Source organism: Camarhynchus parvulus, chromosome 3 (assembly GCF_901933205.1).
Source record: "Camarhynchus parvulus chromosome 3, STF_HiC, whole genome shotgun sequence".
In the NCBI taxonomy this organism is placed as follows: Eukaryota; Metazoa; Chordata; class Aves; order Passeriformes; family Thraupidae; genus Camarhynchus; species Camarhynchus parvulus.
The window spans coordinates 89,742,820-89,757,568 of record NC_044573.1 but is presented as its reverse complement, the minus strand read 5'-3'; the positions used below and the strand labels follow the sequence as shown (position 1 = coordinate 89,757,568).

The 14,749-nt window shown below is 36.4% G+C and overlaps 1 protein-coding gene across 5 annotated transcripts in view; it reads right to left on the bottom strand.

The window, feature by feature from the left end:
* Positions 1-14,749, bottom strand: part of CEP162 (centrosomal protein 162) — a 43,954-nt gene that overhangs the window by 20,232 nt on the left and 8,973 nt on the right. The window contains exons 5-15 of one of the 5 annotated variants that reach the window (XM_030945337.1): positions 11,414-11,557; positions 8,583-8,729; positions 8,135-8,321; positions 7,140-7,189; positions 5,821-5,936; positions 4,891-4,921; positions 4,332-4,454; positions 3,449-3,640; positions 3,201-3,282; positions 2,072-2,336; positions 650-914 (exon numbers count right to left, since the gene is read on the bottom strand). In XM_030945337.1, coding sequence (XP_030801197.1) covers positions 650-914; positions 2,072-2,336; positions 3,201-3,282; positions 3,449-3,640; positions 4,332-4,454; positions 4,891-4,921; positions 5,821-5,936; positions 7,140-7,189; positions 8,135-8,321; positions 8,583-8,729; positions 11,414-11,557 — 1,602 coding nt within the window. The remainder of the gene's footprint in view (positions 1-649; positions 915-2,071; positions 2,337-3,200; positions 3,283-3,448; positions 3,641-4,331; positions 4,455-4,890; positions 4,922-5,820; positions 5,937-7,139; positions 7,190-8,134; positions 8,322-8,582; positions 8,730-11,413; positions 11,558-14,749) is intronic. The other 4 variants (XM_030945338.1, XM_030945339.1, XM_030945340.1 and 1 more) reach the window with 4 other exon arrangements.

The window sequence follows — 14,749 nt, the reverse complement described above, 5'->3', positions numbered from 1 at the left end:
GGAAGTGCATTAAGCCTGGGTACCTGTAGTGTTACTTGCTCATGCCTCAGGGATAGCAAACATTGTCTGAATTAAACTGAATAAGCTTAAGATGAATTATCTCATGAAACTCTTTGGGCTTCACCCCAAAATAAAAAGTTTCATTGCAACCCAGCTTTCACAGGATTACATTGGTATTCTCCTTTCCATAGTGTTTCCAAGCGACATGAACAGAAAATAGGACTTCCTTTTTAGTACTTCTTTTGTAGTCTAGGAAAGCAAAGATCAAAAGAAGCTGAGAACAGGAATGCAGCCTCAAACATATAAGTTAGTGAGTCAGCAAATCTTTGCATTTACTGTAATGAAAAATGTCAACTTGTAGATATTAATTTTTGAACACCAGCTTTTTTTACTCTTTCGGTCCTGCTGGTGAACAATAGATAAGTCTCAAACATAGTGGTGGTAAATGTGAGTGGAGATGAAGCAAGACTAAAAAGATTCATATAAAAGTCTCTCTCACAGCTATTTCATGCTAATACAGAAAAAAAATCAATACTTAACTGCATTTGAGTTTAGGTTTCTCTATGACATTTGGGGTTTTTTTAATATGAAGCATAAAAAGCAAATCTCTCTGGCTCTTAAATTCAGAATGAAAACTCTCAAAACTTACCATTACCTTTAGATTTTGCTCTATCTGCAGGACTTTTGGCTTTCATACAGGTCTTTTTGAAAGTTTCTTTTGGCGTTTTCTTTTCACTGACTGGAAAAGATTGCTTTGAAAGTAAACTGGGCTTCCCATAGCCAGAACTTCTAACCAGTCCATGAGGCCCATGTGAAGGTTTCTTTTTAAGTACAGGTGCTTGACTTCTAATATTCTTTGGTTTGGTTGACATTGGTTCTGATCTTTCATTCTTCAAGGAACAAGACCGAAGAGCCTGTGACAGAACACACTGGTTTAAAACAAGTTTTAGGCTCTGCTGCGAACTGAGGGTAGCATTCACCAGTTACCAAAATCACACAACTATATGACTCAGGGTGATGGCAAGCATTGTTTTTAAACAAGTTAGTAGTAAGTAATTCTGCAGAATTGTACAACTTCAGAACTACACAGTGCAAGTATTTTGTACTGGCTCTATTTAACTGATCTGGGAAAATGTATTTTTATTTTAATTGTACTGTACATTACAGGGTCTTTTGCTTACCAAATAAGGTAGGTCATGACTAAAGGCTAATAAACACAGTGGATATAGAAACCCAGCCATGAATAAAGGAACAGTGGTAGGCAGAGGAACTCTGCTAAACTTGATCATCAAAAACAAAGCACACAACTCCCAAGACCAAGAGATGAAAAAGTTTAGCCTGTTTGCCCTAAAGAGCAATGCACCAGGATAAATCAGCCAAACCTCTGTCCCTACAATGCCTTGCACACACAAAAAATGACTGCCTAAAGGAATGTGAAGCTAATTTAGAGGATGCAAGGAGAAAAAAAATTCAGGATGCAAGGAGAAGATTTGGGATTAGATAAATCTTGTACTGGGATGTCTGAGATGATTGTAAGAATATGCAAAATTTACAGGATCTCTAGGAAAAGAACAAAATAGAAGTAAGAAACAAGTCTGGGAAATAGAGAAAAAAAGAGATTACAAAAGCTGGTGACATGAGCAGGTTGCTGGTCAGCACACTTGTCTGACTCAGCTGGACACTGACCACTGCAGCCCCTCCTACATTCTTACTGAACTGCCTTTCTAACTGTTCTCTCTGTAGAAATGCTCCCTGTTCTGAGTCTGTTATGCATTTACACGTGTCCCTCCAATGCTCACATGCTCAGAGACATCACTGTCTTGAGCTGGAGACATGGCATTGCAGCAGCCTTCCACATGTTGGGCTGGGACAAGAAGAATCCCACTGGTCTCAATGTACACCGGATTTGGTGACCTCTAACAGTAGCAATGGCAACATAAGAATTTCAAGGAAAATGAACATAGTCTCTCAATTTCTTAACATCAGAGCATAATCAAGTGACAGGCAGTCTAAAAATACATACCTTTTAAAATTACCTCCATATAACAAAAATCTGGTTAATAATACTTACTTTTTTAGTTTTGCTTCCTTGTGAAAGCAGAGAGTTTTGTCCTATTTTTTCTCTTAGTAGACCAGGCTGCACTTCAGTGGTCTGAATTTCTTTCTCAGTCATCCTCTGAAAGTTATCATCATTCATGCCTGTCTGTAGAAAGATGCTTTCTTCTCTGCTAAACTTTTCAACTAAGTTTTTCTCCCAAGATGTATTATTCTGGGGGTCTTCAAAGGGTGAGTGGCTAATGAGGTCATTGTCTGTGCTGCCTACCAGTTTCACAGGACTACAAGAAAAAAGAAGTCATATATAAAGAGTTTTGCCTTTTGCTTTTCTATCACTGTGGAAAAAGTAGAACATTTTTTCCTTATGTATCAGCTGTAAAAACTGCCTGAATTTCAAAGAGCTACTAAGCCTCTTTTAAGACCCATCTTGCAGATTTAGTCATACAGATTTGCTCCCACGCTGTGTAAAAAGAGCTGCTTCCCAGCAGCAACTGTTTTTGTAGAGGGAGCAAAACTGGCTACAAGATAAACACCTGTAAGCCTGCAATTAACACTAATTAAAAAATGAGCAGTATTTCTGCTGAGTGCAGTTACATGATAAGATCCCTGAACTCATCTGCTAAGCATAAGCTGTATTTCTGGCACTTGCAAGGCCTGTGCTGTCTGCTCTAGACAGAACAGCTGCAGCAAATAAGGGGGAGGTATGGAGCATAGGTTAGTAAGAATCACAACAGTGGGGTTTGATCTTAAGAGGAATTTAAGATTCTGGAGTTTGGAGAGCTAGGATAGGATGTAATCCTTGTATGGATAGGGCTGAAATCCTTGTATGGGGAAGGTGAAAGAGCAGAAAACTGGGAAGGCAGAGACCCTAGCTGTGAGAGTGATGAACACTCCTCCAAATGATTTGACAAACATTGCTGCTTATTACCTGAAGTAAGTATGGGAATACCTGATCTAAACCTATTAACAGTGTATAATTCATTTAACAGTTTACTGCAAATGCCATAATGCCAGTGCAGGATATAACAAAATTTCAGTATTTAATTAGAGAAAGATACAGATAAGTTATTTAGTGAGCTATTTTTCACAAATCATTAGCAGCTTTAGGTTACTACAATTCTTAAAACGCATCTTGAAATAAATACCGTTCAGGATCCACATCAAAATGTCTGGTATTATACATATGTCCTGTAATTGTTTTCATCAATTCTTCCACAGTAGGTAAATCTAAATAATGAGAAATAAATATAAAATAAATTTAAAAACAACCTAGAAAAAATATTTGTTACAAGGACAACATTTAAAAATGTTTCATAAATTGAGTATTATAGATATTACTAGTTCATGCATTTTACAAGCTTGTACGACACATGCCTTCCTTTGAGCTATTTACCTGAATCAACAGGTGACATGTTTTTTGCATAGATGTCATTATTTCGTGCCATGCTTTGCCCTAAGCCTTCTGAGACTGCCACTGCAGAATTGTGCAGTTTCTGCTCGCCAGTGTCCCCCAGAGACTGATCAATGTGATGATATGCCTGGTATAGTGCTTCCATGTCACTGGTGGCTTGTCCATAGGAAGTACCTGAGAAAAAAGCAGCCTTGTAAGAGACACTACTGGACTTTCTGTTTTGGGAAACACCTCACTGGAGCCTGTGTTTCAGTTACTAGCTTGGTTTATTATGTGGAGAAAACAGTGATATCACTTCCATTAAAAAGAATAATTTAAAATCTTGTTCTTCCTATAAAAAGAAAAGTTGCCAAGTTAATTAGTGCCTACTAAATGATCTCATCTACCATTTGTATTCCTCTCCCCTATTCTCTCCCATCTCGATATTTTAACAGTACCAAATTAACAGTACCAAAATGACTATTTGAACAGGTGCCATCACAGCCATAATCTGGATATTAGTGGCCTGTACTGCTGTGTGAAGTTTGATAAGAGAATGTATTTAATAATTCAGTTCAATGCTATCAAAGAAGAATTTTAGATATGACACATAACCAGAGGAGATGGTATTTAAACATATAATTGCAGCATCAAAAACTACTTTGCAACAACCAAGTGTTTGGCAGAAACATCACTATTTCCTGAAGTATTTCCTCCTGCTTTCAAGATTTGTTGGCAAAAGCCAACGGCTTTATGTTCCCCAATAATCTAAGAACAAGTGAAGACATTGGAGTTACCTATTTTAACAAAGGAAGATTTTAGGTTTTGAGTTTTGTTGTGTGGTGGGTTTTTAAAATTTTTCTTCTTTTTCTAAAGCACCCCTTACCTGCTTCATTCATTTCAGCTGCACTGACTTCTTCAGGCTGATCATGTTCACCTGGAGCTACATTTGATGCTTCAATGGCCTTCTGAAGCTCTACAGCAGAATCTTGTGAATCAAGCAATACAACTAAGAAGATAAATGTTAAAGAAAACAGAAATTCTCTTATTTGTACTTTTCTAATTACACTGTACTTTGTCACATTGTAATTAGAAGTACCAGAGCTTGATGTCCTAAGCATACAAAAAATATTATGCAGATTGTTTTATAGCCATTAGTGGAAAACCAATGCACTCTGATTACAAATCTGAGTTCTGAGTAGGTGTAATAAATATAAAAATACATTGATGGTCACCTTGAAGTGTTAATACGTAGATTATTTTTAACCATTGATGGTCACCTTGAAGTGTTAATACGTAGATTATTTTTAACCATTTAAATTCAACATATTTTCAGTAGAACACAATAAAATAAAGTGAAAAATATCAAAATCGTAAAAATCAAGTAAGCAAGTTTCAAAAAGTTCCATTTAATCTTCTTCCACTGAACAAAGTTTATATTTTACCTTTAGCCAGCATGCCAGTGTTTGTTTCTTCCTATCAAAAAAAACCAAAAACCAAACAATTACTTTTTGAATATCAGGGGAAAAAATTGGACTAACTAACCAGATATTCATTCTCCAAGAATATGCACTTCTCTAAAATCCTCCTTAGGATGCCATAAAGTTCTCAACATCCTGTACTCTATAAACCTTTTCACAAGTGAATAGAAATCAAATGCTCCTCTGCACAGAGGAGCATTTTTGCACCTTCCTGGTTCTATTTTATTGTAACTTGAGAAACAAAAGTAGCAGTAAGCACATTATTTACAGCTCCATTCTAACTTTTCAAACATTTATTAGAAATACCACTCTAATAAACTTATTTAAAAAGAACAAAAAAACCAAATAAGTTTACCTAGTGAAAATGAATACATGATGCTTTATAGACTTCTTTTGAAAAAACCCCAAATCTTTGTGTGCTTCAGGGATGCAACCATGTGCTCCAACCACATGTGCTACACATCAGAAGACCTGACCAAGCCAGTGGACAGCAGTGCCCTCACAGCTCATACAGTGAAGATTTTTGGGTCCTCTGTCCAAACGGCTTCTCTGTACAGAATTCATTCCTGTGGTCTGTGTCATCTGCACCTCAAAAGCTCGGAGAGATTAATCACTACCCATCCTGAGGCTGAGTTTCCACCTGAGCTCATCATTTGTGCACTTCCATCCTCATTTCTTAACTCAAAGGAAGAGTAAGCAGGAAACCCTGTGAAGAACTTAACCCCTTCTATGATCTAGCACAGGGAAGTGCATATCCTTAATAGAAATATATAGTCTGAGAGCCACTATATTCTTTCAGACAGTATGTATCATATAAAGGTTTACTACATTTAGTTACATACTGCAGAGCTTTTAAAATTCCTGCAAGTAACAGAAACATTCAGCAAGCTATACCTGTTCTTGAGGACGTAAATCAACTTCTGACATGATGCTTTGATTCACCTGATCTCCCTCAGTTTTAAGGGCAGGATTAGTATCTGTTTCTTCTTCAAAATCTTCACTGTAGCTACCTAAAAGAGTAAAAATAAATGTCAAACAGAATGAATACTCAAGAAAGATAAGGCACTAAGAGACAGCTATTTCCTCTTCCCCAATGCCTCATGTAAGAACAGCTACTGCTAATGTTACTCCTTTCACAAAAGCAACAGAAAGTTTCCAAAACTGAATGTGGTACTAAAACTACAGTGAAGGTCACACATAATATCTCTAATTTCAAAGGAAGCTGCCTTGTGATTGGACATGCTTTGTCTCCTCAAGGTGTACTTGAACTGACCCCATTTATTCAATTACTCTCTCTCACTTAGGGGTGCAATGATGCAATTCCAACCCTGTAGATAAAGTACTCTGTACATTCACTTAGACAGTTTTGAGGCTCAGAATCTGTAATTTGGCTTCTTATGACCTGCTCTGGTGGGCCAAAAGCCACTCTCAAGAGTAAGCACTATTTAAACCCAAGTGTGTCAGAGAATAAACTTTACAAGAAAGCCAAAGGCTTTTCCTTCAGTTACCTAGATCCTTTCACAAGTTTCAGTTTTCTTTTGCTGTATCTCTCCCACTCAGCTCCTGTGCTTAACAGGCTCCAGTGTCTGCATTATCTGTAACACTTAAACCTAGAACCCATGCAAAACCCTGGATCATAATGTGTTCTTTATGTGTTTATGGTTTACAAATACATCCTCCTTATACTTGGGAAATTCAATCCTGACAACAGGACCACTCAAAAGTTCAGCTGAATATATAAATTTGAAAATACAATCCATTAAATTACATGAATACACACTATCATATGACAGCAATGAAGCATAAAATAAAGAGACATGACAAGTGAAAGACAAATAAGCAAGAAACGTAGTATGAAAATTTTGTGGGGAAATCAGATAAGAGTAGTACTGCAGATTACAGAGATTAAACTCAGGTATGAGAAAATGGCGCAAAAATAGAGACAACAGTTAAGACACTGGAGTAAATCAAATTTCAACATCAGAGGGTTTTTTTTCATTCATGAATGATGCAGGATTTTTACTACTTTTTTCCCCCTTTTTTTGGTCTTTTGGTTTACAATAGATTAAAAATCCACTTAAGAAAAGAAAAAGCACAGAAGCAAAAGTAAACACCTTAACCCTTCTGTATGAATAAGAGCTGCACAGTAATAACGCAACAGCAGCCTAAAAGGCTGATGTAAGAACTACAGGTAAAATAAAAGATTGTATTACCATATTTCTCTTCATGTGCAGGTTCTTCTTCTTTTTCAGCATTTTCATTTCTGAGAAATAAAATGAAAATTCTACTCTCTTTTTGGACAGCAAATAAATATACTTTTTTTGGAACTCTACACTCTGATGCTTCTTACAATTAGTAATAAAAGAAAAAATTGTAATTTGGCCAACAAATCAAATCAAAGGTAAGAAAAGTTGTAAAAGTGTCAGCAATTATTAAAATGAAGTGTTTCCCAGCTAAAATTCTCAATCTAACTGTTAAAACCACTCCCTTTCTGCATTCTCTTCAACATCTACATTAACCTCTCAAAAAATATTTTTACCATCAAGGTTTGCTTCCTCTTCTGACCCTGTCATTCTGGATTAACAAAATAATTTTAAAAAACACTCACCTCTCCTTTCTTTCCCCTTTTCCCATAAAACAGAAGTTTTGCCCTTATCTAAAGCTCTCCAGAATTCTGCTCCTCCAACTGTTTTCACATCAGAAGTTGCCTCTGAACTCAGCATTTTCTCCAAGAGCAGCCCGAATTTCCCCTTCATCCATTTCTCTCACAGATGTTGGAACTTCTTTTAATGTAACTGATTACAAATGGGTTGCCCTAGTCTATGAAGATTAAGTATCTTTCCTCTAGATTCATGTGTAATATCACATCTAAAGTGACACAGAATCTTTCCTGATCTATTTCCTTGTTATTATCAGTTGTTACCTCATTTTTTAGTTACTCCTTACAATTATGAATGTTCAGTTGTTACTACTGAGTTATGCACAAGACTGTGGAGCCACGTCCACTCATCACTAACTCATGCTCTCACTTTTATTTATTAAGCTCATTTCTTTCCTTGTCTTGAAGAAAAAAAGCCAAACCACAATAAACAAACAAAAAACTGTCTGAAATTATATACAGGATATCATCCAACAAAATCTCAGTGGCCATACCCAATCCACATGTGCCCACTAATACAGTCCACAACTTTTCTTCCCTCTAAATTACCGTACAAATGGTGCTAGAACGACAGAATCATTGGAATCCAGCTCTTTATTTAATCTTGAATAATCAATAGTAGAGGAAGCTTCTCGTTCAAGCTTGGCAAAGAAGATCTCTTTTTCTTCTTGTTCTTCCAAGGTATCCAATCCAACTCCTACGATACTTTGATTAGGCCCAGAAGCTAAAACTGAATCTAAATTTTAAAAAAGAAAATAAACTGTGTCTGTGCTGTATGTCCACACAGAATAGCCATAATAGTTAACAACTACAGACAGACTTAAAAAGTATTAATGGTATCAAATCATTACAAACTAGTACCAGAAGACTTCAGTTCATGACACAGCTGACAGAAGGGAAGAATCCCATCTCGAAATGAATTAAGGTGAACTGCTTTTAATAGTAACTTATTTAGATTTAGTTAATTTGATGAAATGTTTGGGCTCTCAGTTCTCACCATTTGTTTCCAGGCTGTCTCTACTCAAAGAGACAGCATCTCCATTACTTTTCTGCATCTTTTCCACATCCATGTTTTCATGACTTTCTCCTACAGGCTGTGAAGTGTTCTGCATCTTGAGAAAGTTTCCATTGGCTTCAAGCATTCCTGGGAAAAAAGTTGCAATATTCTTGACTACCATCTAGAAGTTACTTGTATGACACATCATTTTTCTAGTCTCCTTCCAGAACTACCAGTTTTAATCTTGCATTGCAACTGCAAAGATATGCAGTCTCACAAGTCACATTTACCTAATTTCCACTGATTCTATATGTAAATCTTGTTTAATTAATTAAGCTATTATAAAAATTATCTTCCTATCCTTCATATTTGCACACATACCTAAAGTTCAGCATGAGTCAAATGCAACTGCGTTACTGTAACATTACTCATGAAAGACAATCTTACACACAGACCCTATACAGAAATTGACATTTTTCTTAAAACCCAGTCGATTTTATTTGATTTACTACCTCAGATCACCACAGATTTTTTAAACTGTCTAAACCATTGGCGTGGCAGCTACATTTCATTTGTTGCTTAAAGGCTATGAAGAAAAAAACAGCAATCAAAGTCTCTTAAATGTCACTGATGAACACCCAGTTATGCCATTCAATACACATTTATGCAACTACAACTTGTAGCTGCTCTCTCCTCATTGCAATTTCACTGTTGTGAGGGTTCAACATCACCTTAACTACTTTTTGCTGGCTCTCAGGTAGAACACTGCCATATCTACTTCCTTATGGAAGACTAAAAGCCAGATATCGCAGGACACTCCTAGTTCAAAACTCTCTTCTGCCTGCCTGCAAAACACACATGTTTATACTTAGATTCTGAATAAGTTCTCATTGGAGAAGGGATAGGAGAAAAGCTGCTTATGCATTTTATCAAATGACACATGAAATTGTTTAACAGTTGTCACAGAAGGGAACATAAACTAAGTCTGTTTTTTCCAAAAAATTTATGAATTGTCAGTTGGTAACACTCAGAATTTTTCATCCTGCCTGGCCACATGATGCTGAGATGTAGCTGTGTCCTTGTACTCAGCACGCCAGAAGGGGTGAAGACACTGACAACAGCTCATTTCCTGCTGCAGGAGACTGGAGGAGATCCATACATCAATTACACTAAATCAGTCTTCCATGTGCTCACCAAGTGCTTCAGCTCTGGGATCTTCCTCTGTTCTCTACACAAGCCCATACAAGTCCCATTTAAAAATGCTGTACTTGCCTATATCATGACAATGGAGAATCCTTTCCCTTTGGTACTGAAAATGTACTTAGGGTGAGGGAAGGTGGGAAAGTAGGAGCCTCAACACCTTTTCCCTCCCTACTGGGCAGCCCTCAGCATGGTCATTCTGATTGTAAGATCCTCCCTTATAAAAAAGAGAATAGGTTTATTTTCTGGATTTTAATGATAAAGTCCCCTTGCATGTCTTTTTGGGAAGCTAAGTGCAGAAGATTCCACACCTTGGAAATCCACATCCCTGTATCTAACCTCAGCTCTGCCCTCAATATAGAGCTCTGACTGACTTGCCCTGCATGCAACAAATAAATGTCAGAGACATTGTCTAAAAGGCAAGCTCCACATGTATAGAAAGTTAATGCCTAAATAAATACATATTGCTACATTGAAAAGCAGAAAATAGAAAGCTCAAAGTGCTGAAAAGCAGTAAAAAACTACAAATAGCCCATTTCTCAGGTAGCCAAATGCAGTAATTTGAAGTAATTTACTCAGATGGCACTCTATTCTAGTTATCAAGACAGCAAATAGGAGTCTGTTTGCAGCTGGGTCACAAGTTTTTTGCAGAGCTTTAGAGTAGCCATACCCTCACCAGACCTCCAACACCTTATTTTTGAATGAGAATATATTAGCAGAATCAAATGCTAACTGCAACTGACCTCCTATCTAGAGATTTGCAAGAAAGGAGAAGGGATTATACAACAATAAAAAAACCCAATTAGAATGTTTAATAGAACAAAAGTTTAAAGAAAACATTTTCCTGTGTTTTATTAATTTAAATAATCAGATATAGAGTGAAATTTCTCAGTAGATGTACATTGATCTTGAAGGCTTCACAGGGTTTATGTAAGCTATCTACTAATTTTTAAATATTTTGCTAGTCAGGGTTTGAGTCAAATCAGAGGTTTTTTTAAAAAGCACATTCCTTAATAATCTGAAAATCAAATACTGTTTCTGCAGCCATTAAACTTTGCAACTTAGCCACTCTCAACATCCACACACACCACTCACTGCTAGTGAAGGCAAGAATATTTGTTTTCTCCCATCCTACACAATCTGAACTCTGAGAAACTTATCAAATTTGGAGAAAATATAAACTCATGTGGATTTAACAGCCTCTTCATTGTGTTTTTGTGTTTGAACAGTCCCATGGATTTCAGTGAGGCTAGCAAGAGGCATGTGTTTTTGTGGAGTGGTTATTTGTTACTTCTCTTAAAAGCTTCTTAAGTAGTTATCTTGAATGCCAAAGATTTCGCTACCTGGAGGTTTCTAAGCAACATTTTGTAAGGCTAATGATATATGGTATTCTTTTTTCAAGCACAGCCACTTGAAATGAATTAAAATAAGAACCTGAGTTTCACTTTGAATATTTATAACAACCATACTTGCAGAGAAACATTTAAAAACAAATACAAAGGACTCAAACTGATAATAACAAACATCTACTTCAAAAAAGTAACTTCTTTTTTTTCCTAATCTGACCAAGACTGTCAGAATTAAGTCATTTTACCTTTTCAATACCATATAAAATACAGTAAATTTGTTACCCTCAGAATTGCATGGACTGTCAGAAGCGAGGGCTCCTTCTTCTTTGTTTAAGTACGAATCTTTCTTGTCCTTACGAAATTTTTCCAACATTTTGGATTTAGACAAAGCCTTGCTGCGAGATGCACTGGAAGATTTAGAGGGAACTACTTCTAAGTGTACATAAACATTATAAATTTTCATGCATAGTGGACAGGGAATAAAGAGAAGAATAAGATGTGAGACTTCAAAGTGACACTTCTGAAAAAGTAATACAGTTCAGTTTCTTGTACACTGAATTACTTTTAATTTTCTACCTGTAAGTAAAAACTAAACTTAATACTTATAACTTCTGGAAATAGAACTACTCTTCTCCATCCTTTTTTTCTTATTTTTAAAAGATTCTTGATACAGGCATACTTTGTATTCAATTACACTGTTCTAGGAGCTCAATAAATGACCTGAAAACAAAGAAAACTAGTAAAACTACTTCAACAGTAAAAGGTTTTTACTGCGAGGTTTGAAAGGAAGCATGTAGGTTGGTACAAAGAAAAGTGGGAAAATATAGGTACATAAGTATAAATTACTACTGTCTTTATCACTGTCAGATATAAGAACTGCATTTGTTGCTCTAACCCTTGTGGGGACTTGCTCAGCAGCAAAGCAAATTTCATTCACATTAGCAGAATTAAGTTTTAGGTAACAGCACCTATGCTGAAAACTGCTCTCATGATCAAAGAATCATAAAATGGTTTGGGTTGGAAAGGACCTTGGAGACCATCCAGCTCCAATGCCCCTGCCATGGGCAGGGACACCTTTCACTAGACCAGATTGCTCAGAGACCCATCCAAGCTGGACTTCAACACTTCCAGGGATGGGACATCCACAGCTTCTCTGAGCAACCCATTCACTGTCACAGCAAAGAACTTCCTCCTAATACCTAAGCTAAAGCTACTCTCTTTTAGTGTGATATCATTCTCCCTTGGCCTGTCACTACATGCTCTTGTCAAAAGTCTCTCTCCATCTTCCTTGCAGGCTCCCTTCATGTACTGCAAGGGCACAGTTAAGTCACCCTGAAGTCTCTTTCCTGGGCTTAATAAAGCCAATTCTCTCAACCTTTTCGTATAGAAGAGGTCCTCCACCCCTCTAACCACCTTAGTGGCCTCCTCTGGACTCTTACAGCTACACTACAGCCTTCATATACCTTAGGCTAGCCAGATGGTCTGTGTTGGATTTTGCCATGTTGAAATTGTCACAGTGGAAGAGGCTTCAGAATTGAGTAATTCTGATAAAACTCTTATGGGTCTTTTGAGTTCAACTCGACACAAGTGAGAGCAGTCTAGGACATCAAGCCAAATACTTCTGCTATTTAGAACAGGAGTATGGGGATATGTGACCAGAACTTAACACAGCTCAAACATCCAAGATAACTAAAGAAAGCTGGTGCAGCAAGGAGAGAAATGGAATAAATCCCTTCCGATACAATGCATAGGTCCTTTATTCCCTCAACTAATGTGTGAGTTCACTAGCAAGGCACTACTCCTCTAAATCTATATTCTCCCACGTTTACAGGGAAACTAGAAGTGTTTTCAGCATACCATCTATTATAAATAATGTAAACACCTGATACCTTTTAAAACAGTAATTTGAAATAAGTACAGAGGTCCTCCTATTGTTCATATTTAAAATATTAATCCTGATTTGAGAAATAAATTAATTTTTAGTATTTATCTCCCATACTGAGATGCTTTACACCTATTCTATGCAAATGAGGCTTATGAAAACATATACATACATTTTCTAGACTGCACATGCACTCTAGAAAACTAACACAGGAGATGTTCTATAGTCTACAAACTACATCACCAACACGATCCAAAGACCAAGTGCCAAATATTACATTTTCATGGCTCTCCAAAACATTACTGATCTGCTTGAATTTAACACCAATGCCATGCTTAAACCAGGACAAGTTAATTGCTATTGTCTTTTATACAGACAATGTGTATGTGGCAGCTTGGTCAAATGGACAGTTTGCTAAGGATTTTCTTGTAATCTAATAATCTAAACACTAATAATACAAGGTTGATACTGAATAAATATATCAAAACATATTTAATCAAATACCAGACTGGGAATGGGGACTCTTTTGTTCAGTATTTTCCACTACTTCGGCATGGTTTTCTGTCAGTTTCTTCTCTTTCCTCACTTTAACAAATTTTATTTGAAAATCTTGAAAAGACAAACAGCATGAACAGACATGCAAGCAAGACAGGACAGGAATTCTTTGTATCCAACTTCTTTTTATCATTTAAATGACAAAAGCAAGCAGAAAGGACATCACCTAGGTCTCCAAACTGTACAATATGGAAGACAGTGTCTTGAATCATAATTTGCACATTTCAGTTTAAAGCTGAAGAACAAACAGTTTAAACGTGCCTAGAATAACTCGTGGAGTTATTTTAAAATGTACTTTATCCTTCTCAGTGAAACAGGCTATTAGTTTAACTCTCTACCTATTTCCTGGCACTTCTGCAACAAGATGCCTTGGGAAAAAAAAAAGGACAACAAGTAAGTGTAGAGCACATATTTAACGTTCTTCTCTTTGTCTTTCAAGAAAGCGTGATATAGATAATGAAGTAACTCAAAATCAAAACCTCAAACTGCAAGCAACATATCAGCTTGGTGTATTACACAAGCTAATTATCCAGACTTTCCTCAGATAACATTATCTCTAAACAGTCACACACAAAGACATCAACTTATACATATGGAGCATGCATTTGTAATGAATGCACTGCCATGCTGTGGGTAAAGGTAAGATTTAAGCATTTATATGTTTGATTCATGATGGTAACTTTAAAAACACTAATTTTGTTTTTAAAATTGTTTTGTGATAAAACAACTTTAAAAACACTTCTACTAGCTAATAGTCTATTGACTATGTTCTATCTGCAACGAATATGAAGGTTCCAGCCTAGAAGAACACACAAGGGTCTCCAAAAAATTTTGAAGCATGCTGACATTACACTTTCCTGAAATGAAATTGTTTATTTTCATGTTTGTTAGCATCACAACAGTGTTACTATTTTCTCCCATAAGAAAATATTTTGCTATTTAGGAGATGTTTACATATAACCTTACAAAGAACTACAAGTCTAAATCATCATCTTCTCAGTCATCCAGTGTAGTAACTTACATTGCAATGTTGCTGTGCCATCATTCACTGTTAATAGGTTTGAGCAACACACCACACAACATACACACACTGAGAATATTAGACATGGCAAAACGGTATTTGACAAAGTACTTGGAAGCACACAAGAAAAACAGAGAGATACACAGAGGAAAACATGAGC